Source organism: Lathyrus oleraceus, chromosome 6, assembly GCF_024323335.1.
Source record: "Lathyrus oleraceus cultivar Zhongwan6 chromosome 6, CAAS_Psat_ZW6_1.0, whole genome shotgun sequence".
NCBI lineage: Eukaryota > Viridiplantae > Streptophyta > Magnoliopsida > Fabales > Fabaceae > Lathyrus > Lathyrus oleraceus.
In genome coordinates this window covers 59401686-59412832 of record NC_066584.1, presented here as the reverse complement: position 1 = coordinate 59412832, position 11147 = coordinate 59401686, and the positions used below count along the sequence as shown (strand labels likewise).

Sequence of the window (11147 nt, the reverse complement as noted above, 5' to 3'; positions counted from 1 at the left end):
AATAAAATATCATTACTATAACTAAGCGATTACAACTATCAAAATAATTTTGAATATATTATACATCATCCCGTGAACGTCTCTGTCAGTCTTAATATCCACTCATACACGCACATCTCCATTTTGGTCGAATGTGGACTCAAGCTATTGAATTCTTCTAATCCTTTCACCATCTGCAATTTCTTCATCTAACCAACGGCTCAACGTCTGTTCAAACAATTCTATATTCCAAAGTCGAGTCTTTATCGGAGGCTGCACTGTTAAAAAAATTAAATAGACATTTCTCTTGTGAACGTATTCAGACATGGTTAAAGAACAAAAAATTGAAGGAGATTGGAGTAGAATGAAAGAAAATTGGGTTGAAGGGTAAGAAGTAGTCTGCAAAAATATGGAAGATGCGCATGTTATTTATAGATGAACCATGAAATGCATGGACGCACACACTAAACCGCACATACATGCGTCAAGAAACATGACGCCTAAGTGCAATGCAATTGAATGCATGCGTCAGCTCTTATGGCGCCTCCTCTCTAACTTAATTGAATGACATAAGTTAAAAAAATATAATTATTTTGGTATATTTTTTAAAATTTTGATTATTTTGATATTCTAACTAAAAATATTTATTTAAAAAAAAAATTATGAACGTACACATTTAAGACATTAATTAATTAATTAATTAATTGATACTAATATGTGCCTCAAAAATACAAGTTAATAATTTATTTATAAAAATATTTTTTTGAAAGATGTGCATTTGATTTTTTAAAATTAAAAATATCGTTTTATTTTATATAAATTTTTTAATTGTAATATCTTTAAGTCATAACTTAGCAAGATGCTTAGTTAATTAATTAAATGATCATATCTTACACAGATGAATAAAACAAAGAATGCCAGCGTGGTTCGTTCAGGCATGTTTTTTCAGCCGCATTACAGTTTGTCCAAAGTCCAAAACGCTCAATTTTAGTTGTTGAAATTCCCACTTCCCCAATAATTCTCTCTGATCCAATGATAAGTCAATCGCACTTCTGAAATCCAATCTCCCTAGATTATCTCCGCGTCTTTCGATCCTCCGCAATGGATCCATCATCACTCCACCAAAACGACGCTTCTTCATCTTCTCCACTCTCTTACACTCCTCCCTTATACTCCCGTTGCTCCTCTTCTTCCGACGACGATGTCTCATCTTCCAATTCAATTCATTCCACAAACAGACGCCTCGATTGCATGCTTCAATTCCTCGACCGTAAACTCACAATCGCCGACCACCACGACCTCCGCCGCAACTCAATTCCCGGTCAAACTTCTTTACCTGAATTTATCGCCAAAGGAGGCGGCGCAGGTATCTTCAAACCTCCAATTCGCGCCGCGGTGCATCCCTCGCGACCTCCGTCTCTCGAATTGAGGCCGCATCCGTTACGCGAGACTCAGATTGGACGTTTCTTGAGGAACATTGTGGCGACGGAGTCTCAGCTTTGGGCGGCTTCCGAGAATGGAGTTCGGTTCTGGAACTTTAAAGATCTGTACTCGTCCTGGTACGGCGTCGGAGGAGAAGGCGGGGTGAGAAACGGAGATGAAGAAAGTGCGCCCTTCCGTGAATCGGTTTGGACTTCGCCTGCGCTTTGTTTGGTGGCGGATGAAGGGAATAGGTTGATGTGGAGTGGTCATAAAGACGGGAAGATTCGGTGTTGGCATATGGATTATCAGAGTTTGGATGATGATAACAAATGGAGTAATCGTTTCAAGGAAAGCTTATCTTGGCAGGCTCATCGTGGACCTGTTCTTTCTCTTACAATCACCTCTTATGGTTATCTTTCATTCTTCATTCTCTCTTATTATTACTTTCTCTTTGCTTTCTTATTATGCAGATGCGTGTTTGGATTGGAAAATTATATTCGTTTTTACCAAATATACCAGCTCTCTCAGTAAGATTTTGTTTATGTGTTTTGAGTAGTATTTAGTAAGCAAGCTAGTATTAGTTTTTGAATATTGTACTCCCCTGGGATGAAATATAAGCAAAATGATACTGAAAAGTTGATGTATCTAGCCTTAATTTTTAACCAAATACATCAATTTTTTGCCTATCACTTTTGCTTATATTTTATTCTTAGAGAGATTAACAATTTGGATAAAAGCATAGCCCTGGATAGAACGTTATGGTGGAAGTTGATCCATGTAGCCGACCCCACTTAGTGGGATATGGCTTGGTTGTTGTTGTTGTTGTTGTTGTAGAGTAATCTGTAATTGTTTGTGATTTATGTCTAGGAATAGGTTACTAATAGAAGTATTAAAAGAATTTCTAATAAGTTGGCAGTGTGTTACGATGTGTATGTAATTGTTGATTTAGGTCCAATTTGGATTTGTTTCTTTTCAATTTTTAGAAAGGCAATTTTTTTTAGTTTTTGTCTTCATTAAAATAATTTTATGGTTATTTATAAGCTTATAGATGTTTATGGAGGAGTTAGGCAAGAGATTCTTTGGCAAAATTGAGATGAAAAAGATAATTTCAACTCATAGGGGAAACTGTTAATTGAAAAATTAATTGTTATTGCAAATTTATTTTGGTTATTTTTAATTAATGTTTCTTGAGAAGCTTATCTGAACTGATTTTACATGCTTGTTGTGAATGTGATACATTGTTCTTTCTTGACTTGATATAGGGGATCTGTGGTCTAGTTCTGAAGGAGGGGTTATAAAAATATGGCCTTGGGAGGCTGTTGAAAAATCTATTCACCTGACAGAGGAGGAAAGGCACACGGCTGTTCTATTCATTGAGAGATCCTATGTTGACTTGAGGAACCAGCTATCTACAAATGGCTACAATAATATGCTAACTTCAGATGTGAAGTACTTAGTATCAGATAATTCAAAGGCAAAGGTGTGGAGTGCAGGTTATTTTTCATATGCTTTATGGTGAGGTTTAATCTCCTTGCATGACCTCTCTAAACTGCTCTATCCTAATTTTATGGGTAAAACTGTTTTGCTGTATTTAGTAGGTGGTAATATTAGTTAATACAGTATAACATCATAGTTTTATCCTAAAGAATAACCTCTAAGATAAATCAAAATGGTTTGTAATTTGATCCTTGATGGCACTATCTTTCATAATAAACTTAAACTTCAAGCCCAAGAGTCTTTTGTGTGAAGCCTGTGCTAGAGATGTAATTCTTCGGCATCCACCTTACTGCTTATGGTTGTTCCTTAATCTAGTATCTGAAATAAAATTTTCCTTAGGTTATGTTTTTATGGCTTGCTGATTGAAGTCTCGTAGATCAGCCAGTGACATAGACACACATATGACTATCTACACCAAATATAAATCTTGACATACTTATGTCCTCTAGTAGCTTTCTTTAAATGGGAGATTTTATCAATCCAACTATAGAATTGAAAGTTTTTATAAAGTAACTCTAGATTATCTAAAATTTGATTCATGTGAACAAAAAGATGATATCTTATGATTCAATGATTGGATTGATTAAATCTGCAATCTATAAAAAAAATTATTAGGTAGTGTTAGTATTTAATATTTAGATTTGGTATCAATGTGTATAGTTATTTCCTAGCTTGCTTCTTTCCTCCTAATAACTGTACATTTGTTTCATGATATAAACCCTTCTCAAATAAGCACATGTAAGAATGACTAGGTTAGATATTCGCAAGTACATTACTTTTTTATGTGGTTCTACATCCTGAATCCTGTATCCTTTTTTATTCTGATGTAAGCTCGCTTGGTGGTACCCTCCATACGTGAGATGAATAAAAGAAATCACTAATAGACTCAGACTTCATTCTTATTTGATTCTTACTTAGATATTGCTCCCTTAGTCTCTCCCTGCTTTACATTACTTGGTGCTTAGATATTGCTCGCCATATGAGTGTAGTTTTCAACCTGTCAATTTAATACAAGCTAGTGCTTATTAATGTATAGGGATGCCCGTACAAGAGAGTTGCTGAAAGTTTTCAATTCAGACGGCCAGGTGGAGAATCGATCAGAATTGTCCTCAATACAAGACTTTTCAGTCGAGCTTGTTTCAAGTTTTAAGAAAGACAAAACACAAACTTCCATTGGGTTCTTTCAGCGCTCACGTAATGCTATAATGGGGGCAGCAGATGTTGTTCGTCGAGTTGCAACAAAGGGAGGCTTTGGGGATGATAATCGGGGAACTGAAGCACTTGTAGTAACAATTGATGGAATGATTTGGACAGGGTATTCAAGCGGTTTGTTGGTGCAGTGGGATGGAAATGGCAACCGCATACAGGATTTCCTTTACCACTCATTTGCTGTTCAATGTTTTTGTACTTATGGCATGCAAATTTGGGTAGGTTATGCATCTGGTATTGTCCATGTATTGGACCTCAAGGGTAATCTGGTCGGGGGTTGGGTGGCTCATAGCTGTCCAATTGTAAAAATGACAGTTGGAGTTGGCTATGTATTTTCATTGGCTAACCACGGTGGCATACGAGGATGGAACATCACCTCTCCAGGACCTCTTGATAGCATTTTGCATTCAGAATTGGGTGGCAAAGAATTTTTATATACTAAAATAGAAAACATAAAAATATTGAGTGGCACTTGGAATGTGGGACAAGGAAAAGCATCTCAAGATTCCCTTACTTCATGGCTAGGTTCTGTGGCCTCAGATGTTGGTCTTGTTGTTGTTGGGTTGCAAGAGGTTGAGATGGGCGCTGGATTTCTTGCCATGTCTGCAGCTAAAGAAACTGTAAGTTATTGCCATATGTAAAAATACTTGAAAATTAGTACATAACATCTATATTATCTTTAGACAACAACTTCATTATATTGAAGCAAAGCAATAGTTGTTTGAGCATGAGAAGTGAAAGCATTATTAATCTTTGACCATGCAACAATTCATGGATGGTCGGATTAATTTCTCTCATGAGATCATGTCCTCACCTGTTATGTACTTTACACACATGCACCGACAATATAACTGATAGCTTTGCCTAACCTTTCTTTTTCATAACCCTCTCCTAACCCCTATCTCTCATAAGCATATAGGTGGGACTGGAGGGTAGTTCTGCTGGGCAGTGGTGGCTGGATATGATAGACAAAACATTGGATGAAGGCTCAACATTTGAACGTATTGGATCCAGGCAACTTGCAGGCTTGGTAATTGCTGTGTGGTGAGTACCTATGAGGACGAATACACGCTAGCTGGCGAAGCCATTAATATATCAGATTATTTCTTTTCTGCCTTCCTTCTTGTTATAAATTCGATTTTGGTTTGAAATATATGGATGCACCATTAAAGTTGGACTCTTTTCTCAATTGTATTTTGAAATGAAATATCAATTACTTTGCTCATTTAGTTTGAACTTATATCAATTGTTTTCTAAATTCTTTCTTGTTTGTTCATCGATAGTAGTTGGTTTTGTATTCTTCAGGGTTAAAACGAACATTAGATTTCACGTTGGGGATGTTGATGCAGCAGCAGTTCCATGTGGCTTTGGACGTGCTATTGGAAATAAGGTAGGCATGTTCGCTCTGTTGCATTGCTTTTCATGCTAGTTTGGCTTCTTGGTTTCCGTTAATAAAGGATATATTAGGATATAAGATCTGACTCTTTTTCTTGTAGGATTATGAGAATTCTAAGGTAGGTCATTAATATCGTGACTGTTAGCTTTGGTTCTTTAGAACAGTCTATGTATGCTTAAATGTCAGTTCATTGTCAAGACTCTGCTAGATTTTATGGTGCGCTGCAATTCCAACTGTGGAAAAGCAGGCTGAGTCATAGGTCTGCAAGTAAAATATCAGATACTAATCAAAACTTTATGGGTTTTCTCTAACTGTGTGTACTTAGAGGAAATCAGTATGATATCCGTTGAAAGCCTAGGCTTGAATTTCATGCAACATAAAACTTTGAGTCACGAATAGGATCTATTAGTCTTCTCACAGATATTTGAAGTATTACTGCTTCAGTCATGAGATATCTCAGTTATGTTATGACTTGATATGCTTCAGTGTACTCAGTATTATTTTGCTTGCTCCAAATATTGGAAATCACTGTTCAGCAATGATCTATAGTATTTCATTTTCAAAGGCAGTGGCAGCATGTACAGAAAATACCGAGGCACGTGGCATGTCAGTAGTGCCACATTGAACCATGGAATCCATTTCATCCAAATAAAAAAATAGAACTATGAAGACCTGAATATAATAACCAAAAAGTATGGGAAGAGAAACAGAGGCAGTTGGCAACTTTTTCTGTGATTTCAGAAAAATGATTACATGTGTGAGGTTTGTCAAAAAATGTATAAGGTGTGTTGAAGCAAAGAAAATAATTTTTTTTTTGAAACAGTGTTGTATGAGTGTCATACGGGTGTTCCTGCACAGCTACCAACTGAGCTGACTTAACGGGACAAACTTGACATGACTTTGCTATTAGCAACTTCTGTCTGTGTAGTGTGCAAACTAGTTTGCTTTTCAGAAAATAATATCTTCTTTTTAAGGTATCATCTTTCTGTTAGTTTTTGTTATTCTAACCATTGATTTGGGAACTTCTTGTCTCACCAGGGCGCTGTTGGTTTGAGGATAAGAGTGTATGATCGGATTATGTGCTTTGTGAATTGCCATTTTGCTGCACATTTAGATGCAGTTGGTCGGCGCAATGCAGATTTTGATCATGTATACCGAACAATGTCTTTCAGCCGGCCAACAAACCTCTTAAATGCAACACACGGTACATTGCCTTTGCCTATTACTGTTTCTCACTTGCCTTATCCATGTATTTATCTTGACATGTTTATAGATCTGGCTTGCCATTGGTCCTTTATGTTTCAGCTGGAAACTCATCTTCTGTTCAAATGTTTCGTGGTACAAATGTATGTACATGCTACCCACTTTACTCTTTTTAAATAATGCATTATGCACTCAAACAGTTGAACAAAGTACTAATTATTGAGATTGGTATTTTCAGTCTGCAGAAGGGGTGCCCGAGTTATCTGAGGCAGACATGATTGTATTACTTGGTGATTTAAATTATCGTCTTGATGATATTTCCTATGATGAAGCAAGAGACTTTGTGTCTCAAAGATGCTTTGATTGGCTTAGAGAAAGGGATCAGCTTCGAGCAGAAATGGAAGCTGGGAATGCATTCCAAGGAATGCGTGAAGCAATAATAACATTTCCTCCCACATACAAGTTTGAACGGCACCAAGCTGGTTTGGCAGGTTGGCACCCCATCACACACACACACAAATTATCTCTAAAAACAGAACTTGGAAGAAAACAATAAAAAAAAGTCAAAAGAAATGAGAGTCTAGTATAAAATGTGGTTTGAGTTGTTGCATTTGTTCTCTATTTATGGCAAATGGAGAATTTCTGCTAAACAAGCAGCTCCAATTACCAAGACTTTTTATCTGTAGTCCACAATAACATGCACATGATGCATCATATATGATACAACAAAAAAGAATGAAAATATCAAAATTTTATGAACGGACAAATCCCAGTCACTCCTCATAACAATGATTTTCACTTTTCTCTTCATGCATGGCATTTGTGAAATGCTGAGGGTTAAGACGGGGAAGGGGAAGAAAGAGTAGCCAAGACTCTAAATCGTAGGATTTAATTTTTTTCACTCTCTTAGTGTGGTAAGATAGACATAATAGGATTAGAAATGAAAATATTAGAGTGTTGGGATAGTACCTATAGTAGAGAAGATGATGGAAAATAGACTTAGATGGTTTGGGCAGGTAGAGAGAAGACCTGGAGATTTTGTGGTAAGGAGAGTAGATCAGATGGAGAGAAGTCAAACAATTAGAGGGAGAGGAAGGCTTAGAAAGACCATAAGAGAAGTTATTAAGAAAGATCTTGAGATTAACGATTTGGATAGAAGCATGATCTTGGATAGAACATTATGGCGCAAGTTGATCCATGTAGATGATCCCACTTAGTGAGATAAGGTTTGGTTGTAGTTGTTGTTGTATTCTTTTGGTGTGTGCAAGCTTCCAATACTTATAGTAAATAAATTGAAAGGTAATGAGACCATTTTAAGCCAAAATAACTGCTGTTTATATTTGAATACTCTGTCATCAGCACTGCTTTAAAGTTTCTAATACGGGCATGACATTGGATTTGTATTAAATGTTATTTTGAAGGGTATGATTCTGGTGAAAAGAAACGCATCCCTGCCTGGTGTGACAGAATTTTGTATCGTGATAGTCGCTCTTCTTTGGTTGCTGAATGCAGTTTGGAGTACCCTGTTGTCTCCTCAGTATTGCAGTGAGTGCTCTAGTTTATATTTTTATTGCATTGGGTATACGGTCAAAATATCCTACCGTAAGGACTTTGTACATATTAAGTCTCATTACACTTGGACTGTTCTGCTTGACTCGATGTGCTGCTCTGACCCCTCTATTGATGAGGCAACTTTATTTTATTTTACACACGTGCATAAAAGAGGGGATTGAGTTAGCGATCAGAACCTGTTGGGATTCATGAATATATCACAATAATATCAGAGTATGGACAGACAACTTTATTATGGGACATGTGAAACGAGTCACAGTTGTATTACAGATTTCTAAAACAGGAAACTACTAGATAGCCAACATTTTGCTAGAACAAGTTGGCGTCATCATGACAAATTTTGGTTGAGCTTTATCGCACTTTTCTTGTGAGTAAAGTATATTTATGGTCCCTGTAGGTGACATTTTTCAAACTGGTCCCTATTCAAAATTAAATTAAATTTAGTCCTTATATGCGTCAATATTTTCAACTTTGCTCCTAGACATCACAAAAGTTCCATGTGAATGTAACACTGTCAAAGCGGAAACAGATCTTCAAGTCAACATTGAAAATGATTGTACATTACAAATAAGGACTAAATTTAAAAACTTTTTACACTTAGTGATCCAATTGAAAATGAGTGTCTTATATGGGGGTAAAATATATTTTAACCCTTACTGCATGTGTAGCATTATCAACTAAAGTATATCAGAAAAGCATGAGGGGAAGCACCATCTTTTTCTTGCAACTTTTGTTTTGATTAATATCATCTTACCTTCAATAGGTATGAAGCATGCATGGACGTCACAGATAGTGACCACAAGCCTGTGCGCTGCATAATTTCTACAGATATTGCTCGAGTAGATGAACCAATACGGAGACAGGAGTTCGGAGAGATTCTAGAGTCAAATGAGAAAATAAAATGTCTTCTGAAAGAATTGTACAAGATTCCTGAAACTATCATAAGTACAAACAACATAATTCTTCAAAACCAGGACACATTAATTTTGCGCATCACTAATAAATGTAAAGAAGAGAATGCTTTGTTTGAAATAATTTGTGAAGGGCAGTCTACTATTATGGAGGATCGGAAGGCAACAAACCATCAGTTGAGAGGTTCCTTTGGCTTGCCTAGGTGGCTTGAGGTAATATTCACTATTTAAAATATTATTTTATAAATACTGAATTATTTATGGTTACAGGAAGGATTTTTGTTTCAAGTATTTTCTTTCTATTGGTGTATTTTTTATATAGTGACTGAAAAGTAGGTAGCTGCCATGCCAAAATATGTTTCACGCGCACACACATATATACATTTAGCGAGTAACGATCTCAAAAGTTATACGTTATTATGGTATATATACTACAAATCAGTTGAGAATAGGTTAAGATGAGATCTTCACATTAAAGTGGTGGAGATAAGAATACTAAGGTGGATGGAGTGCACATATATAAAATAAGATTGGGAACAAATATCTGGGATGAAGTTGGAATAGAATGTATTGAGAAGACAGAAATTTGTCTGATGTTTTTGCTGTCATGTGTGGATTTTTAGAAAATCCATTTCATGGAGTCAATGTGAAAGTTAAAATTATTAAAAAAAATAATAAAAAATAAAAATAAAATGTGAAATATGAAAGTTAGAATTATTCAAAAAAAAAAAGTGAAAATATAGAAGATTCAAATTGTAGTTTTGGTCAGCTCACTGCTGTGGTCAGTTTTAGGGGTATGCCGTCCAACTTGATCAGTACTCACAAATACAGTTGTGGCCACAGTAGCCGGGGTGTTATGTCTGCATCATATGCTGCAATCTGCAATTTATATCCTTGTGAGCCGAATTTTGAGTGTATATACTAAACTTGTTTTGCTTTAGAGAAGACTCCGCCTTTGCAATGAACCATATGATAATTACCAGCCCATTTTATGATTCAGGTAAGTCCTGCAACAGGTATTATAAGACCAGATCAGATTGTTGAGGTATCAGTGCATCACGAGGAATTTCAGACTCAGGAAGAGTTTGTCGATGGTATTGTACAAAACTCTTGGTGTGAAGATTCAAGAGATAAGGAAGCAATTTTAATTGTTAAGGTGCATGGGAATTACACTATCCAGACAAGAAATCACAGAGTCCGTGTTCACCACTGTTATTCATTCAAGAAAAACCAACTCGCGGACCCTCAACCAAATGACTCCAGGCATGTCCAAGGAAGTGTACTTCACCGATCTGATATCCAACGGTTGAGCAGTTCCTTTGATGTGGTTGACCAGCTACATAAATTGCATAGCCCTTAAAGGAGAATTTTGAGGTGAGTCCAGGTGCATGAAACTGTTTTATTTTATTATTTTAGTGGAGGAAAAGATAAATTGATAGACGATCTTGTAACGGATGAGTTCCTGTTTATGCTTTGAATGATAAGCAGCTTGATTATATTGGTAAATTTTTTTATTAGGGGAGCTTGTGGCTGTGGTTCAGCTTTCATCATCGATCTGATTGAAATGTACAGAGAAAGCAAATGCAAGGCAAAAAGTATCGAGAAAGCTTTTACAAGATCCATTCTTTTAAAACAAGCTCAATTTAATCTGTAAATGTCTGTCTACCATACTAAATAGTTTAAGCTACAATTGAAAGGGAAAATGGTGTCATGATTGGGCCAGCTGAAACTACTATTGTTAAGTTTGTCTTTGTACGATGGTGTTGCTTCCAACAAATATTTTGGGACTTTTTACCATCTCATTATTTGCTTGGAATTTTGTATAATGGAAGTTCATTTCCTAAATCTACTTCCTATTGTATGTGAACTTCATCAAATACAATATACATAATTTAAAAAAATGGGTATTGCAAAAAAAATCTGAATTTATAGTGTCCAATTCATCATTATTACAGCAT

General features: G+C 36.0%; 1 protein-coding gene and 1 non-coding gene across 3 annotated transcripts; one reads left to right on the top strand and one right to left on the bottom strand.

Moving 5' to 3' along the window:
- Positions 1-881: 881 nt before the first annotated feature.
- Positions 882-11034, top strand: LOC127093794 (type II inositol polyphosphate 5-phosphatase 15). 2 transcript variants are annotated; one of them, XM_051032695.1, is made up of 12 exons: positions 882-1810; positions 2664-2916; positions 3935-4727; positions 5027-5151; positions 5413-5497; positions 6542-6707; positions 6809-6849; positions 6945-7197; positions 8128-8251; positions 9042-9402; positions 10190-10563; positions 10708-11034. In XM_051032695.1, exons 1-11 carry the CDS (start codon positions 1081-1083, stop codon positions 10547-10549), a joined length of 3291 nt encoding a protein of 1096 aa, XP_050888652.1. In that variant the 5' UTR covers positions 882-1080; the 3' UTR covers positions 10550-10563; positions 10708-11034. The 2 variants fall into 2 exon arrangements, with proteins under 2 accessions (XP_050888652.1, XP_050888653.1); XM_051032696.1 differs by having other exon boundaries at positions 1786-1928.
- Positions 8448-8512, bottom strand: LOC127099500 (small nucleolar RNA snoR14). The gene has a single exon (XR_007793995.1). It is a non-coding gene; the product is annotated as a small nucleolar RNA snoR14 (small nucleolar RNA).
- Positions 11035-11147: the final 113 nt, after the last annotated feature.